Consider the following 18,266-nt stretch of genomic DNA (forward strand, 5'->3'; position numbering starts at 1 on the left):
AGGTGAACTTCATCAGTCTGTTCTGGATGCTTCTTAAAGTATATTTAAATATAATTTTCATTAATACTCCATTAATACATATACATAGAGAAGTCTCAGAGGGCCTAATCACACTATCAGTTCATCATTTAGCACGTGCTGAGTACTGCAAGCTTTTTTTTTTTCTTCTCCCATCAGCATGCTCTGCCACCTGGCCAAAGAATACACTATTTGCTTTGTCTGCCAGACTCTCCTAAAGTGCTTGGCACCTGGCAGTTCTCATTATTTTCAAAGCTATAAAGGTGCACATTTGCTAGGATACTTTGTAAATGTTTCTCAGCACTGATGCTGCTGCATGACTGCAACCAATCATGGAGCTCAGAAAACTGGTGCAGGCATTTTTGACTCACAAAGGAGGATGGCATAAGGACAGCCTGCAGCTGCCTCCACTAGAGCCTACTCCCTGAGGCAAAGCTGCATCAATGCTGAAAAATAACTACCACCATATCCCAGAGTGGACAAGATCTGCTGTTTTCCATGGACCCAGAAGGAACCATTTGAAAGTGATCTCTCAACCCATTTCTCTGCACTTCTTAAATCAGCTTATGCCCAGTGTAATTCAACCAAGGAGTCTGAATTTGTGTACTTGGCAGTCCCCTCCCAGCAGGCAGCCGACCAGATGGGAAAGTTCTGTGAAGTGAATGGCCAGATTTAAAATGTATTTGATGTCTAACGTCTTTCAGATTCCAGAAATAAAAAAGACAAGCCAGATCAATGCATCTAAACAGTTGTTTTAGTCTTTGTGATGCCTTTGTTAAATACAAGACCTGAAGCTTATTACACTTTGAACCAGGCAGTTCAAAAATAGAAGGATAATCTTATCATTCTCTTAGAAAAGCAAATTCAGGCATGTTAACCCAACCCTTCTGAAAAGAACACAGGGCCCATTCTGCTCAGCCAAGAAAGCTCACTCAGGTGAGGCGCTCTCTGTGCGAGAAAAAACATGTGAAATAGTTTGCAAATATGAGTATGAATATTGCCGGGCATCCCTGAGCCATCTACCAGCAGCGGCTATGTTGGCTGAAAGTGATGACATTGTGACATGGTCAATACAGACACCCTGGGAAGAATGTACTGAGTTCGTATCAAAACAAGAACTGTTGTTTTTAAACAAAGATATCCTAGTATCCAAGTATTTAATATTTGGCTTATATGTTTAAGGATTTTGCCCGCAACAAATACTTTAAAGCAGATTGAAAACTGCCTCCTCTATGGAGTTCCTTCGCTGCCAGTATCACTAATGGTAGCTAGCTGGATACCATTAGTAAGATTGCTAGGTGCAGTTCTGTCTCCATTAAGGTCAATGAGAATTTTACCATTGACTTTAGAGGTGCAGACGCATCAGAATGTAAATGGGAGGCACAGATGGCAGGGAATCACAGAAATAATGGGACAGACATTCCCCAGTATCATGAAAACTGCAAGGCAGGTGTTGCCATTCAGTTAGACTATGGTTGAAACCACATGAGCTCCACGGGATTGGGCAGTTGTTGATTTTGCAGATCAAGTCAACAGCAGAAAAGAATGGAGCTGAGAAGTGGACATACAGTCTACTTCTGGTAAAGTGCCCACAAACTTTCCATTGAAAAAAAGAGAGATGCATGCTGGTGGAAACTTCCATTTGCCGAGTTGGTGGGATGAGTATAGTGGAGAATCCAGAAGGAGTTTTCCTACTGTAGGGAGGAACTGGTCATGCAGCAAAATAGAGAGGGCTGACTTTTCAGAGAGCCTAACCTATGGTCTGTGGAAGCAAACTATGGTCTGAGCCTTGTTCCCCACCTGACTGAAAAGACTGCAAATGGTGCCCACTAAAGGGAATATTCCAAATGTATAGTGGGTGAAAATTTGCACCCGGCATGTGTATTTTCCATGGAAGGGGACAGGTAGTGCCAAATGTTTCAGATGTGTATTACTTTCATTTTTGTAATGACTTGCTTTTCACTGAAAATTTTAGCCATTTGCAACAAAAAAATCCAGGTTTTCTCTTGCTAATATACAGTAGTTGTACCTTCATGAGAAACATGAAAGTTTCTCTGAAACATTTTCATGCCCTGTAACCATCACAGGGGAAATTTTAAATGGAGAATAGCATGGCAAGATATAGAAAAGAGCCAATGAGATCATATGACTTATTTCTAAGGCTCTGCTTAATAAGTCTTTGCAAGTCACTCTGAAAGAATAGTTTCCAAATACAAAGACTAGTTCAGCTCATCTCTTCTACCCTTCATAAGATGACTGAAAGTGGTTTACTTGCTTCAGCATTTTCTAGCATATAGAAAAAAACAGTTTTAAAGCTGCTAGGCTGAATTCTAATCAGACTTATACCCCATGCAATGCTAGATAAATCAATGATATTGCATAAGAAATACTGGTATATTAGCTTGGTAAATACTACACCTACCAGTTTATACAGTTGGAAGAGAAGGAAAAGAATACCATTCTTCTTCCAAATCTGCACTGAATATCTCAGTAAGACAATTTTCGTTGCATTTGGAGGGTGGCCTGGAGCCTTTTCACCACACCTCTGGTCTGTAGCTGTTCAGTTTATCTAAGACTGGAGTTCATATCAAAATGGGAAAATGGGTCTTTAACCACATATAACTTCAGCCAAAATGGACACGCAAGTGCAAAATCCTAGTAAATAGGTAAGTCAGGCCAAATTCTGTGCTTGCTTACAGCCTATGAAAGTTGACAAAGCATTTGGACTGTTACCTGAATTTGTGACATTCCCTAATCCAAAAATTATGAGTGGATGATGAAGTTCACCAGTAAAAAAAAAAAAAAAAAAAAACTTACTAGTTGCCTTAAACAATTTTACACCCATCCTTGCAGCATGCTGTACAGTGCATAGGTAGAAGCTGAGGTAATGCTGAAGCAATGGCATCCATTCATTCTATGGCAAAATCATCCAGATTTTAAAAGTAGTCAGCATGCTTAGGGCTTATTGATACACTTCTTATCTGCGGGAACAGATTTTTCGGCTTGATCAGAACACAATGTAACAGAGACTGAGGAAAGCATAAAAAGGTCTTACTGTGAGCATCAGGCATCACCCTTCCTCCATTTGGGAAGAAACATGCTTGGCCCACTTACTCTCATTCCCCATACTGAAAATATATGAGGTAGCCACCAGTAAAGTGGTGCTAGGTATTGCACCAAGAAGCATGCCTGAGCCTTAGAGCAGTACGGATCATGCCCTGGGCATGCACCAGGCAGTGGCAGCATTACATTTTGTTGGCATATCTCGTGAAGAGTGAGACAAGTAGGAAAACTATTTTTCTGGCAGCACTTGCTAGCACAGTCAGAGACAGTGTGGATGTAGCCTTATTGGTAGGGTTGCATATGGCAAGTAAATGGGCTACAGGTAAAAGAGAGATGGGTGACTTGTCTTCAACGTCACTGAAACATGGCACAACATGCTGAAGTCCCTACTGTATCATATTATAACACTTACAGGGTTGGCATATAAGAGAACAGTGCTTTTATGGAAGGTATTCCATTCAAAGCCTATTTTCCATCATCCTAAGATTTGTGATACACTATTGCAAAGCCTCTTTTTATCAGTTGGTTATAAAACTGAGGTTATTAGACATGTACGTCTTGTGCGGACATACAGGAACTATATGTTGACTGAGCTACCTGGACCATTGCCTTTCCATGAGCTTCCTTGCATATGGAGAATTTCACCCTTGTGCACTTAGCCGGTATGAGGCCAGGCATATCTTAAGACTTTATGGCTTATAGGTCTCGTGCTGCCTCTTTGTACCAGGGTAAATTTTGCCCATAATGCTAATTATGGTTCTTACATCAGATAATGACTAGCAACTCCAGTTTACAGCCAAAATGCTACCAATGGCTTACCCAAAAATGCTTAATTAGAAATCCACACAATATCCATTCTCATGAAAAAACAGCATGTGCCAAATTCTCTGTGTTGATATATGTCTCAGGCAACTCTACTAACCATATAGGGACATAAACAAGCAAAAAATTTGGCCCTGACCTACATAAACAGCATGTCTAGTAACAGCATCTGTGACCCAACCCATGAAAATCAAGGGAGCTGGTGAATTGTGACGTGTCGATCATACTCAAGTACTAACATTTGGAAGCTGGGCAGGCAGATCTATATGTTAAAAGAATAGGGTCAAATTTTGTTTTCTCCTTACAAGTGCACAGCTGTGCACAAGGATCCTTTGCAATCAATTGCAGATAAATGTTTTAGTTTAAAAGTTGAAGATTTTGGTTTTCAGATTGAAAAGGAACAGAAGCTCAAAAACAGTATTTGCCTCCATCACTCTTGACAGATGGTTAATTGGCCCCTTCTGAGATATGAGAAGTTCATTTTTCAACTGAAAGCAAAGAATACAATATCTCTGCTGCAATTCTGTAATGCAGTCTTCTTTTCTGACCTGATACAACCTTGTGGACTAAATGAAAATGAAAGAATGAATTCAACTGAATTACATTTGGTTGGTTTTTCCCCCATGAAAATATCAATTAATAATTAATTGTTAACTATTAAATACTGTTCTTAATAAAGATAAGCAAATGTGTGTGTGGGGGGGAGTTAATGAAAAAGGACAATGGTTTTCCCCCGCCCCTATCCGTTTTCCAGCACTGATGCTGAGATAGCCTAAACATGCTCAAAGCTGTAGCAATAAATCTGGGGGGTGGTTGGCTCATATTATTCAGTAGAGAGGGAGTTCAGTAAGAGTATTGCCTCTTTCAGAATCCTTTTAGCATGTGAAAAAAAACCTATACACAATTAATTTGTACACTGTTGCATAATGCAACCTCTTTCCACTACATATGATGCACCTTTGGATCAACCTGTACTTGATTAAAAATCCGGCACACTTTGGAATCCATTTGGCTGTATTAGACACATGGTTCTTTGAGCAACTCCAAGCTGTGTTCTCTTCCAATGATTCTTCAGTGGAGGAATCTATATCCATCATGCATTATGTTAGCTGGTTCTTTATGAGTTCAACTCTCTTCTTCCATAGACCTTTCAGGAAGGTCCCTTGTATTTTCATAGCAAATTTGCACGTTGAAAATCTTGATTTCTCTTGTCTTATGTCAGTCATACAAATGGTGTCATTACTGCAGAGGAGTGACGCAGTCCCTGAATAGCTGCATAAGGCCCCTGCTGAAAATAATGGTGGTATCTGGGCATGTGGAATGAGGGGAACGTTGGGCCACTACCTTGCATCGAGCTGGCAATGGCAGATGGGGTAAGGGGCATTCCTAGGCGGCTGTATGGAGGCAAAGATCCTTGAATTGGATGAGGAATGGGAGTAGCTATAGATGCAGTGCTGGTACCAAGGGCGGTCAAGGACTGCGGGTGCTGAAATCCAGGAAAACTAGTTGATGATGATACCCAAGAGCTGAGAGATAAGTTATCAGATGTGGTAAAAGCTGATCCTGTGAACAAGGAGAAAAATAAATGATTGATGCTCGCATAGTAGTATATAAAGCAACTGGAACAGCAAAAAGAAAAAGGAATCTTATAGAGCAACACTGATTTTAAAGATGAGCTATGTGTGCAAATCAATATTTTCCCCAAAGATTTCTCTCTCTTTCCCTCTCTAACTTCTTTTTATGTTTTTATTCACCAATGGTCCCACTTTACCTGTATATAATATGGATAAAACCTCTCTCTAAACAAGGCTTCATTTTAAGAAACTGGTTGTGGTTGCCTGGACAGTAGAATCAGCTTTGCAAATTGGTTTTCCACGGTATTCCACAGAATCTACCACTTTACACATCATTAGGTTCTACTGATTTTTCAGTCTGTGAATGGATCTATACATTCTATCTACTGTTAATGCTGGTCCCAAAAAGTTAAACATCTGATTATTCAGATTCAAATTTCATTTCATTTCATCACTGAACTGAGGAGATATACATTTTTTCATATCTGGCCAGTTGAGCTGGTTGAAATTTTCCAAAATCGAGTTTGATAAAAGAAGATTAATCAAAATTGTTATTTATGCTGGATTTGTTTTCCACTGAAAGTTTTCCAGAAGAGTTTTATTCATAATTGAGGAATTAAAAACAGTGTCATTTCAAAGCACTTCTGCTATTTTGTTACTACTTGCAGAGTTCTAGGGGTAAGATAGGAACTATGACTGATAAGATCTATAGAATTGCCTTAACACTGAAATCTGCCATAATATCTTGAAATATTGGAAGCACTTCTATTAAAAATTTGTGCTCAACAGAGGAATGCTCTATTTTCATATGTAATTATTTTTATCTTGTAAACTTTCAAAAATTACTAGTTCCAGAAACGTTGGACCACACAGAATTTCTTTTAAATGAAATGTCTTTTTTTCTCAGCATTTCCAAACTAAAAAAGGGGGAAGCTAATTTCTTTAAATTGCAAATGAAAATATATTTGGTTTTGTCAGCAATCAGCCAGTCACTTTCAAAGAGTCTAATGCAGATGTTATAGATTGTTCTACTTGGTATTTAGTTTAGGCTTGTCTTGCATTTCTCCCAACTATATAGTTGGTCCAATAACAGGTTTTACCAAACAAATCCTGTTTCTCACAAAGGCTAGAGTCAGTTAGTACTATTTATATATACAACTGGTTATCGTTATCTGCCTGGGTTTTGGACATAAGTGAATACTATAAAAATTCCACTAATGTTGTGGTTTTTTTATTTAAAGAACTCAAAATGTTGTTCATATCCCTTTTGCATTTGCATGCCTATTTGAATCCTAATTTCATTAAAATCAACAGCAAATTCCTGTTGACTTCCAGTGGGGGGTCACAATTTCTTCCCTACATGGATATTTTAGGAAATAAATTTTCTGGAAAACACATTTGGGAAAGCAAAAAGTTAAGCCAAAATTGCAAAGTCTTCTTTGGGGAAAAATAAATATTTCCATTGCAATTATCAGTACTAGCTTTAGAATCTGATATTAAGAGATGATCAGACAATCAGAGAAGATAAATAATATGAAGATATTTATCTGTCAAGGAAAAACAGTTTGCCTGTCAGATACTGACTTCCAAACAAGCTACTTGAAAACAAACTGCAGACACACAATGATCTGCAGTATCAAATAATAAATATATGTTAGAAAACACCATCCGCTCTTGGGAAAACCATCAAAACAGAAAAAATAAACAAAATGCATTGGTTGAGTTATTCCATGATGAATGCTTCACCTGCTCAACCAGAGAGAAAGAGTGAGATGTGGAGTAATGGAGTTACACCAGCTGAGGGTATGGCCTAGCAATCCTGGCAAATGGGGTATTATATTTAGATCATGTATTAGCAAACTCTGCTGGGCAATCTTCAGTTAAAAATGAGCATTCCCCCCCCCCACACACACAGAGGGCTTGGAAATGGGAACAGTGCTCTTAGCAACCCTATATGAAGTCAGAGGACAAGACAAGGGCATTGCCTTTATGAAAGCAGACAGAATTGTTTCACCTCAAGTGGTCACCACGTACTAAGCAGTACATGAAGTCAGCATGCAGAAAAAAATGCAACACAAGTTAATGCCAGTAAGCGATCCCATAGGACTAAGTCAAGGTCTAGGTTCAGTGGCAGAGTGACTGCAGATGCAATTTGTCCAGCAAGAATCCACTCGGAAGGCACCTCAGAATAGCCATTTGTTTAGCAATTGGTAAATCAAGCAAAACTGAGGTGAAACGCTCAGGATTGGGGCTTTAATTCATCAAGTTGTTAAAAATGAAGGCTTAAGAGATAAGGTCAATGTTCTAGTCTGCTCTCACCCTGCCACACTGCTCTCGCCCTGTCACACTGCTCAGACAATTCAAAGTAGCCATAAGCGGGCTGGAGGTGGACAGTGAGAAGCTTACTATGAGTAAGGGAACTCGCTGCTGGCCTAAAGGTGGTGGAGACCTTTTGTACCAGTTATTACTGCACTTACTCTCAGTATAGGACCTTGCCAGAGATGAAGGAGGGATGCAGTGAAGTGGACTTATACACCTCTGGTGTATGCCATGGACTTTACATCAGTGGCATAAGGGGGAGCAACTCCACAGGGTCAGACAGCAGTGGTTGGCACCAGGCACAGTCTGGCTGCGTGGGGAGTTTAGCCCTTAGTTTTGTCACTTCGAGATCGTTTTCCTACCTCTGCTTTGTGTTGCCTGGCTCTCATCTCCCAGATCATCTTCTCCATAGGTTCTAATAGGGGAGCGTGCATAAGAATGTTTCTGAATAAGGCTCTCCACACTTTCTCTGTGGAAGAAAACAATATAGGATGTCAGTAGGCTCCTCACCTGCATCAGAATGTAAGCCATAGAATAATTCTCTACTAAAACTAAATCTAATGTGACTGGTATGAAGAGATGAATTGAGCCTGGACACTAGACTGAGAAAATAATTCATTAGGAAAAAAATCTCTTTGACAAATTTTGCCACTCTACTGCCCATGAAATGTCCAGACAGCCACAATCTTCTTATCTATATTTGCTATTCATATTTATTTAACAAAAAAGTTTAGCATATTTCAGTTATATTGTGGCCTGTTAAAAATACTACACTTGTTGCCCAGATGCAATGCTGCTTTTTCTCCTTGAATGAATGGCAACCCATTTATAGCCAGATTTCCAGTGTGAAACCTATCAGTTCTTGTAGACAATGAATATAAAACTGGCATTCAACAAAGACTGAAAGTGCAATTTCAAACTGGTGAACACTTGTGCTGGGAAAGCTCCATCTCGGTCAGTAGTGATGATCAGAATCTATTTCCCTGGGGACAAGTGTCCACACTGCAAATACTGGTCTATCAACTGGCAATTCCCCATTTTTTCAGAGACCATTGTCAAGATCAGGGAGAAGTGTACAAAGAGAAACCTCAAGGGTACTCCCTTCCTGTTAAGATTTACGCACACTAGTAACATAGCATGGAACAGTTGCAGTGTTCTTTGTCTTGCAGTAACTATTCTGTAGATTTAAAGACATTGGATAGGCCTAGATTTTCAAAGAGGCTGAGGCACAACCTATTTCCTGCGTAGTAAATTGGCCTTGTTACATGGTAAAAAAGGAACAAATGCATAACACACATCTCTACCACACAGTGGGTGCATCTACACATGCCCCTATGGCACCGTTAAGGCGCCATCAGTTAGTACCTCCAATACCTCCAATGACCTCCTAAAGGAAGTACTACATGATAGCATAGTAACAGTCATTACTGCACCATGCCAGTAGCGCATGGTTATTTTGAGCCGCCATGTGGCCGTAGCGACGCACTATAGTGAGGGAGTGCGTCACTACGATGATGTAGCTGCGGCATCACGGTTTCTGCCTGCCAATGCTATGTTGGTGTAGTGTGTTGCTACGGCAATGTGGCATCTTGTGTAGACGTGCCCAGTAATTCACTCAAATCTAGAGTAAAGGCACCAGTTGGGAAATAAGAGCAGTAACTTTACTATGTTGGAAAATGATCATGTGGAATGTGCCCTGTATCCACCCCCCTAGTCAATTCATCCTGATCTAGCTACTTGCTCAACACAAACTAGTTCTCTTGCCACTTTGTGGCCACACACCTTAAGAGAACCTATTGTGAGCAGTCTGCTAGTCCAGTTTGTGTCACCTCTTTCCTAAAGAGCAAATTTATTATGGGGTAAAATTAAGGGTGAATTATTTTAGAGTAACTGTAATCTGACACTTAAACAAGTACTAAATTCACATGAACAACTTCAGAAGAAAGTGCTGTCTACCTGATAAGTAATATCAATTAATGAAGATGACCAAAATAATCCCTGGTATATTTCCATTTAAATCAAGGGTATTATACCAAGTTACAACCTAACTCAGTCCCAAAGGGGTTTTATGTTCCTGTTCTCAGTTAAGAAATCTAGTTAACTGCAGCTGTTTATACTTTCCATTTGGTGTAGGCTTCTTTAGAATTTACCATTTGGTAATTAATAGCTACTAAATGTATTTTACTATGCCAATGTGGCTATTGCAAAAATTCCAAGAAAAAACATTTTCCAAATAGCACAGTAAATCACAATGCCACATGTTTTCCTTTCTTACAAAAAGGCCATTATAGTAATTTTGTCCTTGGTCTATCGCTGGTATCATTACTTATGCTAGTCTCCTAGAAAAAAAAAAGTGGATCTTATCAAAGTGATTTACTTGTGTCAGGATTGGAAGTGGACTGAAAGCAATGGCAGTTCCTACATAAAGGATGATATAATTGAATTATTGCCTTTTAAGTGATTGAAACCAGTGGTCATATCAGGGCTATCTTGAAGAAGATTTTACAAAGAAAAAGACAGATGGCATTGTTTACATTATGTATTTAATACCTCTTTTCCATTTTCAAGAAGAATGGGAAATGCAAAGATGTTTTACTTAAAAAGAGAGGGGGAGGGAGAGAGAGAGTACATCAGGCCAGCCTAAAAGACTAGGATAATGAAGCAAAATAGTCTTGGCTAAGTGGTTTAGATGCCAACCTGTAATAACTTTCGCATTTGAAGGCCATATACTCTGTAACTGGCTTTAAAAGCTCTAGAAAAAAAATAAATCACTTTCAGGTGATAGTCTCCATTGTCTCTATTGACTTTATTACTAGTAAATGTCCACTTGAAATGATACATTCTGATATACAGAATAATATTTTGATGCAACAGAAACCATGCAGGCTCTAGTTTTAGTCCAATGAGCCAAACCAGTCAGGTTTACTGGAGGTATTTTACCAGGTTCATTGGAGGTATATTCGGGAACTATTTGCCCCAGTAAATTTACCTTTAACTTACTCATGGGAATTTAAAGTTAAATCAAGTGCCTATAATATTTGCAGGCTAAATTCTTTCCAGATGGGTCCCTTTGCTGTACAGAAAACTCTATTATGCTCTTTGGTTGTCATCTTTTAAAGGGAAAAGAGATGACTTTTGAGTGAACCCTGAATTTGAGAAGTTTAAAAGTAGGGCAAGATATGGTAAAAGTATTTATTTTTAATTTTGCAGACATTATGCCAAAGATTTAAAAAGTGACATTATGCCAAAGATTTAAAAAGTGCTGACTGATTGTCAGCAGAAAAAGTATATTCAAGTAGAGACAAAAACAGAATGGGAAACTGAGATCAGAAAAAGCAGCTTGTTACATAAATATGTTAACTGTGAGCTACAACCTTGTAATGAGCAGCTAAGGGTTAAAATGCAAAACTTTACATAAATTATTTGAGCTTAACCATGCTTCTGGTTTGTGGTATTATCCAAAATTTAATTTTTTTAAGAGGCCTGGATTATGAGTCACATCATATGTCTGTACAAGGGAGTTAGATGGCAAGTCCCACATCCGCTTATGAACTTAGGCACCTGGACCACATAGCAGAATCCCCGACCCTGAGTTAGAAACCTTATTTAATGCCTGGAGAGAGTGGCATGTCTTGAAAGGGATTCACAAAAAGCAAACCTAAAGAAAACACTGGGCATCTTAAATTCTACCCTTCTTTTGGGCTTTGGTGCTCTACCAAGAGCTAAAACAGATGCCACCAGCAGTATCGGTGGTGGCTGGCGGTGGCCAGTAGCAAGCGGGGACCGCCCGCAGACACCACTGGCGGTGTCAGCAGTGAGGGGGAGGGGCCCCAGAGGCAACTACCCGCAGGCACCACCAGCAGCATCGGCGGCACTTTTCATGGCGGGGTGCACTGCCAATCTCAGGGGGTGCACATGCACCCGCATGTACCCGCTATGCGTTGCCAATGCCCCTGAGGGTAGGCACCCATAACCCTTTTGTTCAGAAATTAAACTGGGGTCACTCTTCTAAATCATGGCTGGCGAGGCAGTGAGAGTGGTGCTAGTCCCCTTTAATTCACTGCATAAGTGGTTAGAGCACTCATCCAGGACATGGACATATGTGTTTAAATCTTTCCTGTGCCAGGGGGATACACATCTATATTTCCCACTTCCCAACCATGTCACAAACATCAGGCCAGAAACTATTTAGGGTGTGGAGCTCACGATCCCTCCTGTTCAAGCTGTTTCGCTTTGCAGAAAAGGCTGACAGATCGAAGTCCCACATCCTATCCAATTACTATATAAAAAGAGATTGGCAGAGATTCCCCCTCTGGCCATGTTCAAAAGGAAAATGGCACAGTTGCTGCTGCATTTTGTCAAGCACCCAATGCAATAAGCATGCTCTGAGAACATCTAATCAGATTGAGCTCCTCATCTGAGAGCGAGGCTGAACACTTAGAATCATAGAAGGGACCTCTGGAAGTTATCTAGTCCAATCCCCTGCTCGAGGTAGGATCATCCCTATCTAAAGCATCTTAAACAAGTATCTGTCTAACATATTCATGACAATTCCCGGAACAACCATCACGCATAACTACCAAGCACAATGCCCGAAACATCAAAAACACCCATTAACTTGCCACAGGTGAAACAGGGTGACGAGTGCACTATCGTTTTCCTGCCATTGCGAGGACAGTGAGTAATATATCATATACCCTGTGTAACCTGATGGGGCTCTGGTGTGAGAGAGGCATTCAGGTGCTCAGCCCTGTCACGATGAAAGCAAAATGCCTTCATGTGCCACACTCTGGCACTTGTGCCAGGGGTTGCTGACCCCTGCTCTAGGCTTAGGTGGTTGCTGAGGATTTTATGCTCATCTTTTTAGATTTAGGCATTTAAATCTTGCCAAAGTCATCTATAGGTGCCTCAATCCTTCTGTGGACCTAGGCTTAAAGCCACGACACAGATTATCTGAATATTTTTATTAAAAAGTATACATTGTCTAGGATACCTTGAGTGAGGTGCTCCTAGAAGCAGAAAAGGAAAAAAAAAGTGTGTGTGTGTGGGGGGGAAACAAATATTCATTTATTTAAAATGTATAAGTTTTATATTTGTGTGTCTAAAAGTTCTTAAGCAAATTAAAGTAATTTATAACTAAATTGATCATGTCACAACATTGTTCAAAAGATTTATGGACATAATTTTATAAATTACTGAAAGATAAATCAATATTTGGCCATATTATGATTCTGTTCAATAAAAAATACTTAATAAATGAAAACTGTAAACAGAATCAGATTTTTGGTGTTTTTAAAGGCTTTCCATTAATTTTGTTCAGAGGTATTCTACATCAAGATGGACATCTTGTCAAAAATGAAGTAATTTCAGTTTAATCCAAGAAAAACTTTTTGTCCCCTGGGATTGGACAGTCATTACCTAATACTTGACTTACTGATTTTTGTTTTATAGAATATACTAGATCTCTCAAATGCCTTCAATTAGCAGCAAATTTATGTTACTGAATAGTGGGAAGTTTAAAGTAGTCAGCAAGGTAAAGTAAAGGTGCTATCTTCCTGTCAGATTCATTTGAAGATTTTCCTAGTATTTTTTCAACCATCTGGATTTCACTTGTAATTTATGGTTATGTTATAAATATCCACAAAATGAAAAGTGTGCATTAATATAATAAAATATCAAGCTGTGCGAACAATAGATGTGTAGACTAATAATAGGCAACAGGTTAGAGAACAGGAAGTTGGGATCTGAAACTGCCTGAACAGGGAGGAAGGAACTGTACACTAAATAGAAAGGAGGAAATGTATTTTTATGGAAAAGGAGGAGATATGGGTAGTAATGGTGGAAGCAGGAGAAACAGAAGGAGAGGTAATATATGGAAAAAGAACTTGTGATGAGCTTGTGATGATCAGCACATTTTAAGCCCAGCCCTGAAAATCAACTTTTGTTTATGTTGGAAAAAAATATTCCCTGCTCCATGAAAATAAGGACTAAGAATCCAAGGAAGCGGACAGCATTTCAGTGATGTGTGGGTGGCCCCTGCATGCTGCATACTGAAGATAAAGGTATCTCATTATCCTGAGACTCATTATCATAGCAATGGATCATGGAGAATATTTTCTCTCTCAGGGAGGCAGATGATCATTCAGAACTGCAGCATTTTACATCAAACTATGGCAAAGCATAGGTGCTCCATCCATTACCATCCCTCCTACTAATGTATTATCCTATCTATGGGTTGGACCGCTTGATCTCATCTCCTATGGTAACTCTTTCTAAAGCCAAGCTCTTTTGATTAAGACTGCTTTGCCACCCACTAACACATGATTCATCTTGGGCTTTGTGGGATGCACCACCAGGGAAAAGTGGAGCTGTCTCCTGAATAGACAGGAAGTGACTGATGTAGCTGAGACATAATCCATTAATATCTTGAAAGCCTTGAATTGGCACAAGAAGTGACAGGGTCTTCAGAAAACCCAGAGCACTTTTTTGATGTGTTTTTAGTGGCTCAGGAGCATGGCATCTCTTGCAGGAACTGGAAGGTCTGTTTCTTTTGCTTTCAACCTCAAATTTGGGAAATTCACTTTGGAGGTGATAAGTGCACAGATTACTATGACCAGATGCTCAGTCAAGATGAAAGGACAGTGCTTCCTGGCTTCCAGATGAAAGGAGGGTTTTTTCATCAAATCTTTTAATTTCTTATTTTGACTTAATGATGCCCTCACTACAGTCTACCAGTTACCTGGTCCCTGACCCTGCACTACATGACAAATCCTGTCTCCTGAAGTCAACAGAGAGATATCTATGCACAATAAACCATAGCAACTAAGTTCAGTGCATTCTTGCATACACTTCAAATTGAGCCTTTCCCTGCATTTTTCATCAAAGCTAGATAGAGTACAAATGGACTGTAGACAGTCCTTCACTTTTCAATAGAGCAAAGGTGATGCAACACATTTCATATCAGCTCCAGAAAAAAGAAAACCTAATCCAAAACTAGAGCCACAGGTAGGTGCCAGGTTCAGTTAGTACCCGTCTTAGACATGTACAAAGGTGATGAAGTCTTATGTTCTGCTCATCCACTTGCAAGTCTGACTAAAGTCACCATGCAAAGAGAAATTTCACTATGTACCACACATTTTCCTGCAGGTGGTTGCTTGAAAGAACATTTTAGACCTCTAACTCCTTGAATGGCTTGTCTCAGAACAGCTGAAGTGGCCACAGATGTACAATAGCTATGATACATGAAAAGGGCTAGAGAACAGGTATATAATGGCCACAATGACTAACACATCATTCCCCCCTCAGTTTTCAGAAACTCCCTTGCTATATCTAACTGAGAGATAAGCCAAACACTAAGAAACTCATCATAATCCACTCCCCATGCCCAATTGTCTCTTAAAGAAAATGAAATGTAAAAAAAAAAAAGATTAATAGGAGGAATATAATAAAACTGACAACTCTGTTTTGCTTGGCCATACAACTCAACACAAAGGAAAATACTGAACAGGATGTAGAGTGTATGAATTATCAGTTTACAGCTTGAATGACTTCTTTAGTTCTGGATTTCAAAGGTTTCCTTTTTCATAGCTGCCAGTTAGTACGTTTGGAAGAAAGCCCAGATAACAGGAGACATCAGAAGTGAGGTGAGGTGAAGACAGATGAAATAAATGGGCTGAGAAGGCACAAAAATAAACTAGTCAGAAGTCTCACCGTAGTAGATTTTTTTAAAGGGAAAAGATGAGTAATTTGTCCAAGACCCAAGTGCTAAAAGGAGTCTTAAAAAAGCTGAAGAACAAATGCCCTTACAGAACAGCCTCAGGGAGAAGTTAACATTTAAAACTTATTTGAGACTTGTTCAGAAATCACCCCATCTTGATAGTGTTGAAGATTTTTATGTACACTTGTACGTACACACACTAATTAATATGGTACATATAGTCATTCAAACAACTTGGACTGGAGTACTGCTATTACATATTGGCTTTAGGAATGTCACTCAGCTTGCACTTACTCCCATCAGGTCAAATCATCAGTTGGTGCAAATTGGCATACTTCCATTATCCTCATTAGCACTTGTCAATTCACACTAGCTAGGGATCTGGCCCATCAAATTAAATAGAGTTGTATAAGCTCAAGTAGAAATGGAATTTGTCTTAATATGTAATATAGAGCCAAAAGAAGAAAAAAAAAACCCTTAAGATATCATAACTAGTATACTAGCATTCACATATGCAATACAGAAAAAGCAAATGCTGGCAGCTTACAAAAAGATAAAATAAAACCAATAAAATATTATTTGTTCTTGGAAAAATATGAGTTTAGAAAAACAGTGGGACAAAGACTAACTGCATCTCAGAAGTGACATTTCCTGGAATGATGGTATCACAGTGTACCATCCCAATGAATATTTTAAAGAAAAACAATTAGTTTTGTGCCATTAGGTAAAGTAGCCTAAGTGAGGCTGCTCTTTGAGAAGAACAATAGAAAATATGGAAATGAAGAATGAGTTTATTAAATACCCTGCTTCTGCCTCCCCTGTCCCAAGAAATGAAAACTGGGGAAAAGCAGCAAATGATGTAGATGAAAAGCACTGAGTTTATATTTCTTTTTCCTGATTTTCCAGAAATCAAGCACATACAAAAGTACACAAAAGGTACTGCTATTTCTCTTCTTCATTTTCTCTTAACAATGCATAGGACCAAACCCATCTCTAGCATACCTTCCACTGGGCCAGACTGAATCCTATGGCAGTACAAAGTTGTCTCTGAGGGTCAGGAAAATGGTGTGAGGTCACAATAGAATAACGTGAAAGTGGCTGACTTCCTCCCCTTATGAGGGGCAAGGGAAATCCACATGAAACGATTCCTCTGTAGTGAAATGTTTGGGCCTGATTTTACACTGTCCTGCCCCTGACATACATATTTGCACCAATGCCAAACGAGTAGAAAAATGAGTGAACAGCATCCAATCCAAATGGTAGCATTTACACCTGCTTTACATGAAGGGTAGGCCACAATAGATCAGGTCCAACAGCAGAAGTACCTGAAATCCAGGTGTTTAAAATCCTGGGCAATGGAACGTTTCCAGGTTGGCAGCTGAAAAACTGAAGGAAGGATGAAGGGTTTTTGGCTACCACTGACGAAGGGCTAGATAGGCAAGTTTGGGAGAAAGGCCTCACCCATTCTCAGGACCCTCTTCACCTCCTGACAAAACCAGCATTTCTAACAGAGCCTTACCCCTCCCAGTTCTTGCAGATTAGGAAGGAGCAGGGAAGTGTGTCCTTTGGACCACAATGCAGAAAAACTAGCATAAGGTGGCACCACCCCCATCACTGACGACGCATAGGGCGTGCACGAGGGGGCAATTACACCCCCTGGAAGTGCCAGGCGTGAAACCGGAAGTGCCACCAGAAGAGCACTTCCAGTTTCAGTGCTGACTCAGCAATCGGCTGCTGGGGGGACCCCCACCCCCCAGTCAGTGATAGGCGGCTGGGGGACCCCCCCATCAGTGATCAGCTGCTGGGGGGTCCCTCCCACCATATCGGTGATCTGGTGCCACCCCAGACTTGGGAGGCATCAGTCACCCATGACCCCCATGTTCACAGCCACTTGCAAGCCTTCATTAAATTATCTGCCAGCTGAGTGAGGGTGTGTGTTTTCTACCCCTTTAGTAGGAGGTGGTGGGAAACTAGAAGAGAAAGAAGGAGGAAGGTTCATGTTTGGGGGCGGTGAACCAGCCAGAATCTTGAATAAACTTAGCTTTCACACCATATAATTAATTACTAGGTCTAACTGCCACATGGATGGAGTTGTGTTCCTATCTGGGTGTCTGAACGTACTGAGCATATGACTTTATACAAAGTATTTCTACATGGGTGTGAAATCCCCCAGAGGAAACTGTCAATTCTGATTACAGTGAAAGCCAGTTTGAAATGCTGTATCTGAATTTCCTATACTTCCTGTACATGTACTTTCTTCTCTTTCTCAAGGCCTCTGAAAAAGTACTTTTTCTAGGGCATTTATGCACATAGTCTGGGAGTTTGGGGTGGGGAGGCGGGAGGGTAAATTAGAGCGTCATGTGCATCAGCATCCCTGCACTGAAAAATGTTGGTGGGACACTTTAACTAAAACTCATTTGATGAGCTTCAGTTAGGGTTACCATAGCTCTGGGTTTTCCCAGACATGTCCTCTTTTTGGATAGTCTGATCTCTATCTGGGTGATTTTTTGAAATCTGAACAAACATCCAGGATTTTTCTCTGCTCCACTGGTGGGAACAGAAGGAGGACAATTGAAGGCAGGGGGCACCATGTGCATCTGCATGTGCACACACATGGCCAGCATGCAGCCACGCAGGGGGGTGGGAGCAGCCTTGGCATCTGGATGCAGGTATGTCAGTGGTGGGCAGTGGTTAGAGGGCCAGGGCTTGCAGGCTGTGTGTGTGTGTGGGGGGGGGGAAGGGGTGTGTGGAGG

At 40.2% G+C, this 18,266-nt stretch overlaps 1 protein-coding gene across 1 annotated transcript in view; it reads right to left on the reverse strand.

Annotated features, from left to right (window-relative positions):
- Positions 1-479: 479 nt before the first annotated feature.
- TBX20 (T-box 20) overlaps positions 480-18,266 on the reverse strand; it is a 56,375-nt gene continuing 38,588 nt past the window's right edge. Inside the window, exons 7-8 of the mRNA XM_019509037.1 lie at positions 8,159-8,265; positions 480-5,466 (exon numbers count right to left, since the gene is read on the reverse strand). Coding sequence (XP_019364582.1) covers positions 5,126-5,466; positions 8,159-8,265 — 448 coding nt within the window. The 3' untranslated portion in view covers positions 480-5,125. The remainder of the gene's footprint in view (positions 5,467-8,158; positions 8,266-18,266) is intronic.

The sequence above is a fragment of the Gavialis gangeticus genome, unplaced genomic scaffold (genome assembly GCF_001723915.1).
Source record: "Gavialis gangeticus isolate Ggan-Ray unplaced genomic scaffold, GavGan_comp1, whole genome shotgun sequence".
NCBI classification, from domain to species: Eukaryota; Metazoa; Chordata; order Crocodylia; family Gavialidae; genus Gavialis; species Gavialis gangeticus.